Genomic DNA, 18244 nt, shown 5'->3' with positions numbered 1-18244 from the left:
TATATGTGATCGAAAGTTATTTCACTCATAAAAACACCGGTGACATCTCACTACCTACGCAATGTCAACCCCACCCTAAAACCATTAATTTATTGAAAATTAAAAGAAAAACAAAGTTTCAAGATAATGTTCAAAATAACTGTGCCACACACACACACAAAATAAAATCGTTATTTCATTCAAAATGCCAAGCTATCATGTAATTATACGGAATAACGTATGAAGCATTCTCATTAACTTATTTAAAAGCCCGCTACCAATGTCTACAGATACCAACACCGGTGAGTGAAGGTTCTAACGGAGAAAAATATTTCATTATATTCAAAACACATCATAGTTTCACCACAAATTTTCGTTAAAGAGTATACACATTCCGTTCTCGTCGAACTCCACACTTAACCTTGTGCTGAATCTGTCTTTCCTCCAAATACAAGCCTACACTGACGTTTCAAAGATAGTGCTTCCTGACATTTTGGTCACGTGTAAGCTCTTCGACCAATTACGTCAATCGTGAGACCCCCATACGTGGCATGAAGTACGAATCCTCTTCCACGTCCGCCATTTTGACATATACTATTAGTGTGCGGCCTGGTAAATGTGCTAGCATTTCGTAAGAAAGAGTGTGTCACGGAAGCTGTGAGCGTAAGTATGTTGCAGCATTAACAACGGAAACATCACACGTGTTGTCTTGAAACTATATAAATGTGTGTAAGATGTTTTAACGTGCTATCGAGCAGTAATACATTGCAGTGGTTGCAGAGGAAGGTGACAAATAGATACCTTTTCCGTTGGGTTGGTCGTTGTGTATGTTGGTGCATATTGTTATTCGGTACAGAAATTATCGGTTTTCATTAATAATTTGGGGGCAGCCTTGCGCGCTGTAAACGGGTTGTTGTCGTAATATATAATTTGTTAGGAGCCGGTGGTTGAGTCATACAATGCCATTTTAGAATCAATAGCCTTGCCCGTTGCTTAACCTCAAAAGTTGGGAATAACATGCTTTCTGATGTTGGTGATTGAAAGTGTTTCATTTCTCTACAGGTGTTTGTACTAATTAAGTAAACATGGGAAATGTTTTCGCAAATCTCTTCAAAGGCCTATTTGGCAAGAAGGAAATGAGGATATTGATGGTGGGATTAGATGCTGCCGGAAAAACCACCATTTTATATAAACTGAAATTAGGAGAAATAGTAACAACTATTCCTACCATAGGTAAGTGAAACTGTGATTGTTAACTTTGTTTGGTTACTTTGTATTGTAAGTAATAAGTCAGTCGTGACATTTACAAATTCATTTGAATGTCATTGTGGTATGATACAATTGAAAAGCTTACAACTAAGGTGTGAGTGGCTACGCCCATTTGTAGACTGTTTTGACACATTTCTTGTGACGTGTTCACTACTGACACGTTGCACCCTGAAAAATAAATTCTTAGCAGTATGTAATTTGCATTGTATTTTAAGTGACTTATCACTCGAATTTCGTAGAGGCACGGAAAAAAATTGAATAGGTATCAAAGCCGAAAGACTTCGAATATTAATGTTAACTTCAGAATTGTATTCAGCTGTGAATAAAATGTACATTTATGTTCAGTGTGGAAGTTGGGGAGAAATTCAGATATATACTTCATAGTTCATAAATATAGACAGTAGTGAACCCACTTTGTATGCGTTATATTGATTAGTTGGCCTAGATTTCTGTAAGTTTAGTTTTTGCTTAAATTTTTACAGGGATGCTTGCTAAAGATTAAACATCTGTGCTGTATTAGTTCAGGTGGAATTGACTGAATATTAAGGTACCAAACTTGTGTGAGTGGCTAAATGTAGAATCCAATTTTGTCATGTCCGTTATGATTATCTGGTCTGTTATGTCGTGGTCGGTTGATGAATTTTGTCTAAATTCCCAACGTTTTGTCCCCGTCTGCGGGAGACATCTTTAAGGGGGTCTGTAGCTCGATGGGAGGTCCAATACACCCGCTTGGTCGCTGATGATTTTGTGTTTGAGCAGTACTGTAGTGCAGTTTTGAAATGTTGACATTTGCCATGTAGTGTTCTAGTTCATTACTGTAAATGCTATGCTTCAGCAAGGAGGGAAAGGTAAATTGAATATTCTGATTTGTCAGTGACATGGACGATAAAATTTGTTCATTCATTGTCTACAAATGACAGTTTAACAGTAGGACTAGTAGTTTTGTATTACAGAAAGTGTAAGGAAATTTTTTGGCCTGTTTGTTTTAGAAAAATGTGCTCCATCAGTTATATCTTTAGGTTATAAATATGTACAGCACAAATTGAGGATAAATAGTTCCAGCATTTCCAATTACTGAAGTTTGTTTACAGTAGAAACAGTGCACTAATATAAAATTTGCTAATGTACTATTACAAACTATTTGAAATATCTTCTTCACGTAAGTGAGCAATAACAACTAGTTCTATTCTATTGAGCTACATGTTATGGATGTATGAGAAAGTTCCATATGTTAAACTGTTCATGTGGTTGTTAAAGATGATTCCATTGCAGTTATATACCTGGCTATGAACATCAGTGGCAGTTGTTTACGGGACAGTACCATAAGAACAACCTAGCCGACAATAAGCTTGGTTGCCTTTACTGCTCAGTTCATTGTTGGTGTATCTCACTGATGGAAGTTAACAGGATGAAATGTGAACAAACATGGAGACCAGAAAGGAATTGTTAAGATTGCATTTTCAGTGTGTCAAGTTTATTGTATTCAACGAAATGTCAAAAGCTAGAAAGAAATCTTTACAGTAAAACAGTGAGGATCTTACAAAAGTGCTTAGCTGCACATTAACATCAAACATCAGTGTATCAAATATACAACAGCTTAACTGCAGCAGTCATCAGACAAGACTGGACAGCTCACGCATTCCATGCATGTCACATTTTACTCTCAGTGAATGTGTGGTTCAATTGGGGGGGGGGGGGGCGTTGTTACATTGACAGGCTTGAAATTAAGTGTAAAGACAAACTGTCACAGGTAGTGTATTATTTGCCTTTTTATCAAAAATTTTCATACTGCCAATGTCTCCATGCCCATCACCTAATGCATGAAGTCTACAGCTACACTTGGATATTTCCTACATTGTGGAAACTTGTGTCAATAAAATCCTGAAATTTTGTGTTTGTTGGCAATTTTGTCACATGTAAAGTTACTTTGATTCGGTAATTGTATTCCAGACGTGATACAGTTCCGGTTCTTAAAGTTGGTTTGCATGCAGTGATCTGTTAACATAAGTCACATCTACACAGATTGTTGTATGTGCACCAAAAGTTTGCATGAATTAGATGTGCGCAGGCCTGGAAGTTGAAGGATTGAGTAAAATTACTCAAACTTGTGGATACAAATCTCATCTGTAGAGATAAATCAGAGCATTTAGACCAGAAAGTTGCAGAGTTGATATTTATGTTGGTTATTTGTTCAGTCTTGTTTTTCATATTTGCAGATGGAGTTAATTCCAAAGTAGTTGTTAAGAGGAGTTGCTTTAGAGTTCATTGCTGTATTTATTGAAGTGTGTAGGAAATAAATGTCGATGGAAAGTTAAGAGCAAGAAACACAGCAATTGAGATGGGTAGACAATTATTAATCATTCTTTAATAGTGAAAATAAGTTGACCCAACAGCAAATGGAGAACTGTAATATGAAGAAGTTAGTTGCAAACTGTTAACCAAAATGCTCAGTTCTGTCTGCTCTTCACTTGGAAAACTGTATTATATTGATTTGCATAAGGGATTGCTAGCTGTCTCTCACTTAGTACTTTGAGATTTGGCCAGTGCCTCACAGCTCTCCATGTTTACATAGTATCACCTGCTAGTTATATGCCATATCTTGTGGCAATGTAGTTAAAATAATAATAAAAAACTATTTATTCTATAGAAGGGTGCCATCAGAATAGTGTTAATGAAACATCATGCAACAGTGCCTTCAGGGCTATAGTGATTCTTATGCTTCAGTGTCAGATTTACCCCTGGGGAATCTGTGGTTCACAGCAGGAATGAATATCTAAAAATGGAAAAAGTCTGTAACTTGCCACAATTGATACACCGTATTGAAATCCTGACAGTGTATATAGCACACATGTTAGGTATTTCACTCAGTGCCTATTTGAACGTTGTTGTTAGAATTCTAACAACATTCTCCTGTTGCTTAAGTGCTCAGTGTCACTGTCAGCTGCTCATGCGGCGAAGTTGTTTTCCTCATAAAAAGCATTTCCCCATGTTATATGAAGAGTTAATTGTGTCTTGGAAATATTTGTCTATGTCCATTAAAGTATTACTCTAGTTTGGGTTTTCCCAGTAAGGCTGGTATTGCACTACCATACTTTTTTGTCAAAGTTCATATGTCAACTAGTTATGTCAAAGAAATTTGATAATATATTAAGGAATATGATCAAATCTAGAGCCTCACCATAGATTTGATCAAAAGTTGTTCCTGTTCTGTTCCATGCATTGTGAAATGTAACTGCTTGGAGCAGTGGCATTGCTACAGCTATTTAACATCTTTGTAGTGTGTTTGTAAATATGGCTTCAGAATTTAGATGATGATGTTCCTTAGACTCTTTTTAATGACCTTGCTTCGACTGGGATAAGGGGTGAGCAAGGGGCGCATTATGTGCTGATGGCAGACGGAATATGCTGCAGTGAACTTCACATCCACAATCACAGCTATAGGCACATCCACAATCACAGCTATAGGCCTACCCATCCACTTCATCTGGAAACATCTAGGCTAGCTTTTCAGCAAGCTGGAGTAGAATTGGTGGTCACACTCCAAAATATTTTTTTCCTTAGCTTTCATTCTACTTTGTTTTTTAACTCTGGATGCCACTAGTAAAAAACTGTCATTTGTTTGGTAATTCTTACTAATTTTGTAGTTGCAATTGTTTTCTTTAATGTGCACTGTTTTGAGTGCTGTGTTCCAAACTAGAGTTGCTTGATCCTGTATCAAGGAATTGCGGTGTTAGTCTGTCGTCTGCACATATAGCATTTATCAGGTGAGTGTTGTTTTGTGATATGAGGAGCCACTTCACTGAGCAAGTACTGAAATGTGCCCTCATTTGTTTGTAAGTAATTTATGACTTGACATCATCCACTTGCAGCTCTTGTAACAAATTTTGCTAAATGTTTGTATTATGTCAACCTAAAACTCACGGCTTCATCCAAGTATGTTTTCCTTTTTTGTGCCGCTTGCCTTCCAAATGCACATGCAATGCAATTGTGGTACAAGCAATGGCGGTGCTTAACAAGTTGTTGTTGTTCGCAATCTTTAACTTTGACGGCAGTGTAATACCCCTTTGTAGTGCCATGCCAAACATCTTTGTCAAAGAAATTTGCCGAATATTTGATCATATTTCTTTGTCAAAGAAATGTGATCGTGTAATACTGGCCTAACTCAAAAAGTAAATTTATATCTGAAAACTGCTGTTGCTCAAGGAACCACTGTCTTGGCTCTTTGATACATTACCCACTTCATAAATTTTGATTGTGTTGTTTTAAGACAGATTGTGAATACTTACCATAAGTATTTCCTGAGAGTCTGAACGGAACTGAAATAATATTTCTGTAGCACATTCATTTGCCATTGAAATTTCTTTCCTGGGCTTATAGGTGGTGGACCAGCAGTAGATTGACTGTGATACTTCCAGCAATTTATTGTATGTACAGACATTTCTGCAGGCAGATAACTGAATGTTAACTCACCATTAATAATTGTTCAGTATATGCTGTGATTTGAGTGCTTGGTGTCATGTCTCTGAAAATTTGCTTTTACGAAGCACTTCGGTTGAAGATGGTTGTTAAGGCAGTGGGGGTCAGTGGTTTCCGGCATCTGAATGAAGAATCCTACATTTTAATAGTTTTCATGCTGTTGCTGTGCTATTAACTTTGGATAGGAAATGACATGGCAGGGCTTTGATTTATTCAGAAGTTAACTTTTAATTTTAATAAAATAATTTTACCTTGTGATATTATGTGTATGATGCGTGAAAGCCTTTAGTTTGTGTAAAGATGTTCCAAGTAATTGCTATGTCATCTTTCTCTGCAGGATTCAACGTAGAAACTGTGGAATATAAGAACATCAGTTTTACTGTATGGGATGTTGGTGGTCAAGATAAAATAAGGCCTTTATGGCGGCACTATTTCCAGAACACACAGGTTTGTAATTGCCTTGCTTTTGAGTTGCTGCAGAAAGCTTCTATAGATAATACCATATGTCAGTGTTGTAGCTGATAAAATTAGCGTAAAAGGAAAAACTGTAAATTGTTAGTCAGGTGTAAAACAACTTGTTTGTTACTACTTTGGAATGTAGTTCCTAAAGTCAGAACTACGTGCTGATGCTGCCAACAATGCTTTGTTTAACTTGCAGTTATCTAGTTGAGTGGTGTACATGAGTACTCGGTTAATTGGCACTGACTGTAGCCCATTTAACTATCACTGACTCACAATAAGCATTCTTGGAGTTTTAAGCAAACTTTGACAAATGCAATGTAAAGTCCACAATTCCCAGTTGTCTTAGCTCTTCTTTCCATAGCATCCAGTTAACAGTAATGGTGTAGACTGGTGTAGGTTGCTGTATGTCATGTCGCTCATTGTTGTAATAATGTTGCAGCCATATTTTATCGCAACACCCCAAGCTTACTTTTAGATAAATATTTAAGGGTCGACAGTGTCCGATCCCACGCGTCGGCTTTGATCCGTGACGTAAGGGTGTTGTCGTGTGTGACGTCATGACGGCGCGGAGTTTGGTTTGAGTGTGGCTCGGAGTTTGGTTTGAGTGTGGCTGTCTCCAGTTCTGTTTTATCTTATTTTATTTACTTTTCTGATCTGTTCGTTCTATCTTATGAGATTTTTTAAAATTTAAAAACACTTATTACTTATTTTAATTATGTTTCCTCCAATTTCTGTTTTAGTTTATTATATTTATCTTTCTGATCTGTTCGTTCTATCCCGTGAGATTTTTTTTTTTTAAAAAGACAAAAAAACACTAATCAGCTACTGAAGCATCTTTATCTTCTATGAGTTGCAGGGGTTACGACCCCTGGGGAGGTGGGTGGGTATTCATGCACGGCTGTCTTCACTTACACGTTGTAGCTACGCAAGGCGTCTAAATTTGTTTATACTTAGTTTGCCCCCCACCCAAAACACCCCATTTCCCGCGCTTGTCCCGTTAGTGTCATTAGGCTTCTTGTGGAAAGTGTGTGTTTTTGTTTCTGCCATATTTGTGACGTCATGGGTCAAAGCAGACGGCCGGGATCGTACGCTTCCGTATTTCCATATTTAATTGATGCTCTCATGTTAATGTACAGAGAGTACAAAGAAGTATTGCAAGCTAAAGTGGAATGGATGAAGATTCTTGTGAATCTGAAATCAGCATACTAGTCAAAGAATGTGAAACACAGAGTGAAAAGTGTGAAAAGAAATCTATCATTAAATGCACTCCTGGACGTGAGGTGTTGCCTTCAAAACTATAGGAATGAAAGAATGTAAAGTTGCTGAACTATGTTGTGAAGACAGTATGCAGTTACATCATTAAATAAAATTTCCTTCAAAACTAAAGGAAGCTGCTGACTTACATTATGAAGACATCACGTAGTTTCATCACTATGACACCATTAAATAAAACCGATCAAGATAAGTGTGTTAAAATTTATGAATATTTCTTCACCTCGAGTGCAAGTCAGTGGAAACGCAGAATGCAAAAACGAAGAAAACATTGATAGTTAAGCACAAAATTAGAGAAAGGAATGAACTAGAGCCCATTTGTGCTGTCACTTTCAAAGGACTGCCTGGTGTATCTATAAAGCAAATTCCACAAAGGAGGGAGGTTACCAAAGGGGAGGAAGAGAGAGAACAGGAAAAGATCATAAGAAACTTAACTATTGCCATTAAGAGTGGTATAAAGGAATAGAAATGCAGAGAAGGGGAAGTTGTAAGAGAAGTTATTTGCCTTCAGATCTTGGCCAGTAAAATAATCAAGAGTGTCTCTAAAGAAAGAAAAAGTTCCTTGTCAAATTTTAACGTATATTTCACATACATTTCAGTCTTGTAATTCGGGACGTTCATATCGATGCTTGCTCCACTCTACTGGAAATAAAATGAGAAACATGCCTGGAGGAGAAGAAAGAACTACAAACTACAGATACTTACATAAAAATTGTGTAAAGTAGTTTCATGTTCGATGTAATAAAGGAAGATGATCCAACTCTTTCGGTTTAACTTTGACAGGTAGCAAAACCACTATTTCAAAACTGTCAGTGAGATTTTCAACACTAGGTAAGTATGGTTATATGGTCTGTGCATCATGGTCCATACTAAGGAGCAAGAACAAGGGGAAAGCATTGTTTTGTGCATCTGGTTTGAGAACTTTCTTCTGACACATAAGAAACAACCAAATGGCGATAAAAATACTATACATGTGTTCTTAGATTCTTGCAACAGCCAAAGTAAAAAGTTGTAAGATTGCAGCACGCTTGGAAAAGAGCACAAAATTCGATGATATTCCCCCCTTCAATTCTGTTCGTACCTGTAGCTACATGCCTCCAGACGGAGTGTTTGGTAGAAATAAGTCGTGCAGAAAAAGATATCTTGTCTTCTAAAGAATATAAAGTTTTAGAAGAGTGTGGTACTCTTTAGTTCTAAACATAGATTGGATTGTTAAAAATTTAGAAAAGAAGAAAGTTGTCTGCTTTGCTAAATTACTTTGAAATTCCAGACGCTGCAGTGGAGTTTTACAAGAAATGTCCTTGACGAATATCGTATAGACGTAAAAGAGAGAACTTGACAATAATTGTATATAACATGCAATATTTTCTGTAGCAGAGTTATTCTTTTATTACTTTCATGTAGTGTTGATGATAACTATTTCAGGTTCACAGTTACGTTAAAATAGTTAGGTTTTTGTTGTATTATGCTACTGTATTTCTAGTATTGCTTAAATTTTAATATATTTCGTTACAATGCTTTATCAGTAAGATCTAGTAATCATGTAAAAATTATAGTGTTCAGTAGTATTTATGGTGAAAATAGAAAAATTTTATGAAAAATTGTATCTATGCATTTGTCAAGTTTCGGAAAAATGCTCCTCAGTTTTTCCATCTCCCCAGGCCAGCAGTCACAGTATCTCATTGTAATTGAACATTTGTGGCGCATGATCGCTATCTATCATTGTTGTCTGAATTTGCCACTACCTCGCAGGAAGAATTGTAAGATATCCTTGGAAACTATACAGTACCTGTATTTCAACATTCAGAGATGGTAGCTGTTTGTAATGCCATTGAGTTTCCTACTCCATATGAGGCACGGCGGTGTGTTTGATGTTCCCATATGTGTGTCCACCCTGTTGTGGTGAGGGAGCTATCTATAGCATAGCCAGGGATCTGGGTTAGGTTGGAAGTATATAGTTTTTTTGTGAATTGACAAAGCTAACATATGTTATCTTTGTTACCATCCACATTTGTTTCTTAGGTCGGTATTACACTATCAAATTTCTTTGTCAAAGATTTGATCAAAGATGTGATCCAATATTCCGTCCAATATATTTGACAAAGATCTTTGACGTAGCGCTACAAGGGGTATTACACTGTCATCAAATTTTTCGTCAAAGTTCAAGATGGCTGACAACAACTTGTTATAAACCGCTGCAGTTCTACGTACTCCAACTGCATTGTGTGCACATGCGGAAAAGAAGTGGGGGGGAAAAAATGGAACCAACGAGGTTGACAGTCTTAAAAGTCCTGGGATTACAACTTAATAATAAATTCAGTTGGGAGGAGCACACCACAGAACTGCAGAAAGGCCTTAACAAATCTGTATTTGCAATTCGAGTGTTCGCAGACATAGGCAACATAAAAATGAAAAAGCTTGCATACTTTCATTCCATAATGTCATATGGGATAATATTTTGGGGTAAATCTTGAAGTCAAACAAAAGTTTTCAAGGTCCAAAAGCGTGTAATACGTATTATTTGTGGAGTAAATTCACGGACCTCCTGCAGAAACCTCTTCAAAGAACTGAGTATACTAACTACTGCCTATTTACTTCTTAATGAAATTTGTCGTAAATAATATATCTCTTTTTCCAACAAACAACTCAGTTCATACATACAATACCAGGAACAAAAATGATCTGCACAAGGACTTAAAAGCACTTACTTTAGTTCAAAAAGGGGTCCACTACTCAGGAACACTCATCTTCAATAATTTGCCAGGAAACAAAAAATTTAGTTAGAAATAAAGATCAGTTTAAAAGGAGCCTGAAAGACTTACTACTGGCCAACTCCTTCTACTCCATTGGCGAAATTTTTAATAGGAACAAATGATGTATTTATTCGTACTATTAGTATTGTTATTTCAGCTTAAAAAAAAAATCGACATGTTCCACATCCACGAGGATCTCCTCGGCACGGATCTATGGAACGAAAAACTAATCTAATCTGGGTGAAGCCGTGGGTTTTACGACGACATGATGAAAGCATTCAACAAAACTTGTTACGTAAGCTTACAGTGGAAGACATCAAGTCGTACATCAATTACTTAAGAATGGATGAGCATACATTTCTGTATGTGCTCAATGAAGTGTATCCTCATATCACAAAGCACAATATTCACTTAAGAACTGCTACATCTTCAGAAGACAGGCTCACTATAACACTCCGATTCCTTGCTACAGGAGAGGGTTATGTTAGGTCAGGTTAGGTCTCCAATCTTCTTAATCTATTTTTGTATTCAGGGTGCCTCACGTTGTAAAGCGCCTCATCAGTTTCAGACATCTCTATTAATTTTGTAGTTGTCGGCACACACCAATTGTATTTACCGGCCATGTTTATAAAAACACTACAGACGACAGAACGCTGCAGCGATGCTAGCGCTCCATGTGGTAACATGTCACATTCCAGTGAACAGAAGACAAGCGGTTTCTTTGATCAAATATAGAGCAAGGCCCTAGATTTGATCAAATATTGGGCGACATTTGACAAAGTCCCTATTACACTATCAAATATCTTTGACAAAGATATTGGACAAAGAAATTTGATAGTGTAATACCGGCCTTACCACCGAAAATCTCTCTCTCTTTCTTGATGTTGTCACACAATTAAGTCTTCAATTTGCATGAAGATGTTAATATAACCAACTTTGATTCCACCAGGAATAATATAAATAAATCCCTGCCCTAAACCCCAGTCTGATTTTATGGGAATGTTATGAGTTTTCGATTCCCACGAACAAATGTAATAATGAGCAGGAGGAGTAACACTTACCGTGAACTTCTCGCCTACTGCAAAGTCCGAAGTGACTGGAAAAAAGTGTAGGTGGCTCTTGTAAATAAGTGGCTGTACCTTGACGGGAAGAGCTGCCCACCAATCAGAACCGATTTAGAAAGTATCACTCATGCGGAACTCAGCTTGCCCATCGTATCCTGTGAATCATGGAGGGCAACAGGCAGATTCCATATTCCCCAATTTTCGAAAAGTGTTGGAAACTTAGCCCCAGTACAGACTGGAGATGCTTTGGGAACTCTAATAGGAATTTCTGGAGGGAAGGTAACATTCGTTCTGAGGAACACTGTTTAGAAAATTTAGAGAACTGTCATTTGAAACTGGCTGCAGAATGATTCTACCACCACCATTGCACATTTTGTGTACGAACCACGAAGAAATGTGAAATTAGGACTTGTAAGGAAGCATATGGACAGTCGTTTCCCTCGCTGTGTATTTGTGAGTGGAACAGGAATGTGAACCATACTGTGGTTTGTGGAATGTGATGTATTATTGAAAGACAGTGTGGAATAACTTCATGAGAGGTAGTTTTAAAGCCGTCCTCAACAGACTCGTGGCTTGGGTGGTAACGCCATGTAACAGAATAATTGAAGGCCATATTATGCACGTGTCTTCCATGGTTGCAAAGAGAACTGCTACTATTTTGAAATGTGCTTAAGAGGCCGGTAGAGATGTAGATGTGGCAAAACACATGGTGTGATTCAAAACTACCTGAATTCTTGTTCATGAAACGGATATGAGGCTAGTGAAGTGTAACTTTCCATCTAATGTGGTGGCATCTGGAGGCTGCCCTTGTGTCATTGTTGTACTCTGTCTTTTACCCCCAAATCATTATAATTACTTTAAAATCCAAAATTGCTGTCTGTTACACAACATTTCTGTAAATAATCTTCGATACTATATTGAGTTAGCAAATCAGATAGGGCTTTTTGTGATTTATGTGGACTACAGTGGTGGAAATATTTATTGAATCACCTCTTACAATTAACAATTTTTGTTACAATCATTGAATAACTGAGCTGAATTTGCCTGATTTCTCTTGATTTCTATCAGAAGTGAATATACACAATAATTTTTGTGAATTTGTTTTTATAAAAATGTTTGTTTTTTATAATTTTACACTTTCTTGAAAAATGAGTGTAAGTGGATATGTCAGCTATTCTGTTTCTGAAATGTGAATACTAATGTTGAAAGATAAACATTGCATATTAATGTTGTAACATAACACTGATAGATTTTAGTGTTTGTATTGCCGCATAAGAACACACTATTTCATTTAATACTTTGTTGCTCCACCAAGCACCTTAATCACCACTTGGCATTGAGAGAATTAACTTTTTAATTTACCCCTAACTCAGTTCATGAAACCACGCGTGCACAAGGGTCTTGAACAGCTCCCGTTTATTCTGTGGCTTCTTTTTGGTGATAGCATTTCCCATAACCTTCCAACAGTTCTCAATAGGATTGAGATCAGGGCTGTTTCCAGGCGACTCTAATACTTAAACCACATTTTGTTAAAGGTATGATTTTACCTGAAATGTGGAAGTACTTGATAATTAACCAGGAAAGTAATCTGCTTCGTGTTTGGTACAAATATTAGTCATAGGACTCATTTTCAAAGCTCTGTGGCAAGGAGCGGAGTCATCCTGAAAAATGCAGTTGGAAACATCTCCAAACTGGTCTCGAATGGTTGGCATATTCTTCCTATCAAGAATGCTTATGTAGGCGTCTGTGTTGACAGTGCCATTGGTGAAGTCCAGACGACCTACTCCTTGATTGGAAATGCACCCCCAGGCCATCTGTCCTTGTGGGTGTTTGACTGTATGTGTTATGCATGACAGCAAATGATCATCTTTTTCTCGACGTACAAACACTTTTCCATCTGAGCCATGCAGATTAAATTTGGAGTCGTCTGAAAAGATTACTTCGTTCCACATCTCTGGTGTCCATGTTGCATGTGCCTTTGCCCATTGTAGTCACTGTTGTCGCATTATCTTGATCAATAAAGGCTTCCTTCTAGGACAACGGGCTTGGAGTCCAACCTCCAGTAGTCTGTCTTACAGTTCTACTGGTTACTGAGATGTCACACATTTCTTCCCAGTCTCGCTTTAGTTCAGCTGATGACAGGCGATGACCATTGAGTGAAAGCCTTTTCAATATCCTGTCCTGTTTGGCAGTACATGCCCTTTTCTGACCTCTTCCTTTCTGACAATCAACATTTCCTTTTTTCCCTGTATTTTCTCAGTAATCTCGAATTCATAGACTGATTCTATCCTGTCTTAGAGGCTATCTCTGTGGTGCTGAGACCAACAGATGCTGAGACCAACAGACAAATAAGCAAGTATAGCAGCTTCCTTTTCTGGCGTTAATTCAACTGACCTGCCCATCTTCTCACTGCAAAAGTCTCAACTCAAAATGACAGTATAAACACTGGTTTCATTGTAAAACCAAATGAAAACAGTGTGTTGCGTATTGTTGGAAAACATGCATGAAGAAGACAGATTCTTAAGGCAAGAATATGTCAACAAAGTTTAGCAACAATGGGACTGGTATAACCTGAAGCAAGCTGCTGCAAAAGACAAGAAGATGAAGTAATTCATGGTGATGCAATAAACATTTCCACCACTGTATATTAAATGACCTCTTTAACACTGCCAGTAAATGATTTATTTTATTTACTGTGTGGATTTGTCAGAAATATTAAAATCTCAAACAGCAAAAAATATAAAGTCCATGAATACTGTCTATTGATCAATCTGTCATCACCAGGAACTCTGTTCAAGGCCTGGCCCAAAATGAAAGTGACAGAAGAAGAAACATTCAGAGAAACAGTGTTTGTGGCATGGATTGGGTGGGGTATGAATCTTTTATTTTAACATAATTTCCAGGAAGTAGTTGTTCCAATGGAAAGAGTACAGAATAATTGGAGGGTCATGGGATTGAGTCCATTTGCAGAACACTTTTGAGTTTGCTTTTATTTTCATAAAAGGCTGTGGAGAATCACAGTTGCAAACAAATTTTCAGGAAGGGATTGTAAGGCATAAATGAGAATTTTGTATGTTAAATTAGTTTCATTATTTTTCAGTCATGATTTGCTGGGGTTACATGGGGAAGCAGTAATTCACAGCATTTTGCACACACTATAAAAACTGCACTTGTGCAGTTACATGGATGTTTAAGGCTACTATAGAAAAACTATTCACTTTTTATAAAAGGTTCTCTGTAATCTTGCAGTTTGGCTGCAAACCAACTGTAACGTATCATGTCACAAAATGTTGGTGAGGATAGCACGTGATGTAAAGTGGAATGTATTTTGCTCCATCTTTACAGGTTGCAATTTTTCCGTTTCAGTGAGATAAGAGAAGTTTTGAAGCTTTTCGATGAAATTCTTTACCTGAAGTCAAAAATAGACATTGCAGGGTTGCACTAGTTTAGTGCGTTTACAGGAATCAATTTAATAAAATCACTTTAATATAGTGTGAATACAATCCATCATCTTCTATTGTCGTATCATTGTGGCTTTCTTTTTCCTGTAAAGAGTTGGTTAACATAAGAAATTTGTTGTGCATGAAGGGTTTTGTCTTGAGTTCCAAATTTTCCTTTTCATTTAATTCTTTTATTGAAATTATTAATAAAGACAATATATTGAGCATATTTTGGTTTATTTGCAGTGTAAGTAACATGGAAAATAAAAATAAGGTTCCACATAGGGACACAACCCCATGACTCTTGGATTACTGTTCTGTACTGTTACGCCAGCCACTACTCGGAAAGTACTACAACAAAAATCACTCTTGGCTAGCCCGATCCGTGCCAAAAATGCTTTTTTCTCAAACACTTGGCTATCTGGAGCTTCACTTCAGGGCAAGATATGCAGCACTATAAATTTGGAGGGAATTAGTGATGGGTGGGTGTAGTCTTCTTGTCAGAAGACATCGAGTTACATGGTGAACAGTATGCTTTGCAGAACAACAGTCACAACTTGAGAGATGTTATTTTGTTCACTGGTGCAAAGAGTTGGCATATCTTCCGGTGTTGGTTCCTATCTGATTAAGAACTGACCAGATCTATCATGGCAATTAAGCCAGGAGGATTGGTCCATATGCACAGTGCCTTAAGTTCCATTGTAGAATTAATCTATCAAGTATTTCTCCAGCAGTTATCAGTATTAAAGCCGTTTCTAACGAAACATTTCTGTAGTTTCTGGGGGCAGGTGATGAGAGCGAAACTTGCCTTTGCTGATGCTTGGAATGTCTTTGTAAAGGGGGAGGTTAGAGTTGTTTTCTAGTTCTGTTTACTTCCGCACAAAGTGCACTTCCACACTACTGTAGAAGTGGAGGTTGTGTTTGGCTAAGTATGGGTTGCCGGAAAGTAGGTGTGGGTCTGATGGTACCAGTTGACATGTTTTGTTTTTGAGCTATCTATCAACAAGTTTTTTGTTAGCACTGTTCGTTGAGGATGGTGAGCAATATTCTGAGACAGGCTAAACTAGTCCCAGAGCTGAAGTACGAAATGTTGATGCAATTGATCCCCATAATGATCCACAGTTTCGGGGGTCGTTTTTTCTAGTTTTGATTTTGACAGCTGTTCAAAATAAATATTGTATGTAACTGTTCCATCAAATGAGACCCCCTAGATATTTAACGTTTCTGTTGTGCCTGAAGAACCTTCTTTCAAGGTGGACAGTGAACCTTTGGTTAGCCATTTTGTTTGGATGAAATATTGAGTTATATCTTATTGGCACTAGGGTGCTACCTCCATTTTCAGAAATATCCGCTAACAGCTGATATATTATTGGCAAATATGGACTCCGTAACTTAAAGATCTCTGTGCCTCATTGTGGAGCCTTATTATCAACATAGCCAAACTACTTTGATGTGGTTCCATGTGTATCTGGGTATATCCTTGTCATAGCTCATTTATTAGCTTCATCTGTTAACTTGCGTTGTTGGCCATTAGTGCTTGGAAACATCGGTTACTGAGCCTATCATTGGTGAGATGACTTGGAGAAATTTGAGGCAGGTGTTAGATCAATGAATGCAACTGAAGATTTCTCTGGATTCTGGAAGCCAGCTTCTATGACAGTTCTTAGGGAGAGGACTTGATCATTGCAATTGAGATTAGGTCTGAATCCTGCCTGTTCTACCAGTTTATTTCCGAAGATCTTGTGAAGTATTCTATTGTACATCATTTTTTCCAGGTGCTTACGTAGCATTCGAAGTAAAGCTACGAGTCAATAACTTTCGTGCCTGTTGTTTGGTTTACCTTGTTTCGGTAAGGTTGTGACTTAACACTTGATTCATATCATGTGGTACATTGCCCATTTTTAGAATGTAACTCAGCAAGCCATTTTTTCACATACTTGACACAGTGCAAAAGGAATTGTGTGTGAATGCCATCAAAGCCTGGGATTTCCCTGGTCCACGTTGTTATGGCAGTCATTAATTGCCCAATGTTGACTGGTAGAGAGTATTCAATTGTGGTTTGCAGTTTGTTTTGTGTGCTGTTAATTTCTTCTTAGCTCCAGTAGTATGTGCTCAGCCTCGAGGAGTTCTGGAAGTAGACACAATGTTGGCAACAACAGGGTTGGAGGTAGCAGGACCATATGTGCGAGCTCGCAAGGTGCTACCACGTAGTGTTCTGAGTAAAGACAAAGCTTTCCTGCTTGATGCACAGAAGTCCACAGATTTGAAAGTCTGTCCATTTTATATGTCTGTGTCAGTGTTACCCAGCAACTCCTCTGCTATTCAATATACAGAATGAGACATAGTAATCTTGCTGCAGTTCATTTTCTGTCCTTTGAAGCAAGTGTCTATTGTTTATGCAATTGTTCTTTGGAAGTCAGTGTGTATTCATGGCTGGGGTCGGCTACTTCCGTCGCCCACAGCGCTGCATCGCCCTGAATGTACGACATTACGTATTGGATCTTTTGTGCCTCATTCCACACACTAGGTAGGATATTTTTGAAGCTTTTCATAAATACTATGGGGTGTAATGATTTTTGCTCAGTAGTAAATGTTTGAAACTGCCTATTTTTAATTAAGCTCTCTTCAACCAATATTTTCGGATTGTGCTTGTTTGCTCCTTGCATATAGGCTGTGTGCTCCGATCCGATGCTACAGCTCTTCGCATTATCGCCTAAAGATTCACTATTGTTGCATTGCGCAAAAGCCTGTTCATTGCCAAACATTAGCTGTTGGAGACATCTCTTGATGTTCAGCTTGCCTGCTGCTCAGTGCTAATCCTTTCTCTAAATTGGATATTCGCTTGTTGATATTTACTTGCTGCTGCGGAATATCGTCACTGAGTATCTGTCTGATAGTATGCATTTCATTTTGTACTTGACTACTTATTGCGGCATTGAGTGATTCAGTCTCTCTGCCGTAGCTGTTTGAACCCTTGAATCGATCTTTTTGTCTATCTCACTATCTCTTGACTCTAACCAGGAGTTGAATTCGGTTTTGATCTTGGTAGCCTGTTCATTTAACCTCTGTTCTACCAGTTGTGTAGAATCTATTTCAAGCTTTTCTAGTCTGTTTGCCAGAACACCTATTTCATCTACAACACGGGTATTCGCCACTTGCAGGCTGCTGACCTGTGTGCTAAGCTCCTGCACGGCTTAGGTAAGTGTGTATTGTTTATGCAATTGTTCTTTGGGAGTCTGTGTGTATTCATGGCTGGATGGTTAGCCATGGGATACTTTCTTTTGTTTCTGAGCAAGTATTTTCTCCTCTGAAGCCAGTCTGATCGCTGTCCCTCGATACAGTGCACCACAAGCTAAATAAAAATAAAATCAACAAACATTATCTGTACATTTATACTTGACATGTAATTTTATGTTATTGTTTTGTTACTTTTGGTTGCAAGAATAATTAGTTACCAAGCTGTAGGGATATGCATCACTCGTGAATTATATCAACAAATTTGACCAAAAATGTCAGGGTTCTGTGGGTG

At 37.7% G+C, this 18244-nt stretch overlaps 1 protein-coding gene across 1 annotated transcript in view; it reads left to right on the top strand.

Moving 5' to 3' along the window:
- The first annotated feature begins 512 nt into the window (after nt 1-512).
- The window catches only part of LOC126253430 (ADP-ribosylation factor 1), a 50477-nt gene continuing 32745 nt past the window's right edge, over nt 513-18244 (top strand). Inside the window, exons 1-3 of the mRNA XM_049954764.1 lie at nt 513-642; nt 1042-1212; nt 6062-6171. Coding sequence (XP_049810721.1) covers nt 1065-1212; nt 6062-6171 — 258 coding nt within the window. The 5' untranslated portion in view covers nt 513-642; nt 1042-1064. The remainder of the gene's footprint in view (nt 643-1041; nt 1213-6061; nt 6172-18244) is intronic.

This window comes from Schistocerca nitens, chromosome 4 (genome assembly GCF_023898315.1).
Source record: "Schistocerca nitens isolate TAMUIC-IGC-003100 chromosome 4, iqSchNite1.1, whole genome shotgun sequence".
NCBI lineage: Eukaryota > Metazoa > Arthropoda > Insecta > Orthoptera > Acrididae > Schistocerca > Schistocerca nitens.
This window is presented reverse-complemented; position numbering and strand designations above follow the sequence as displayed.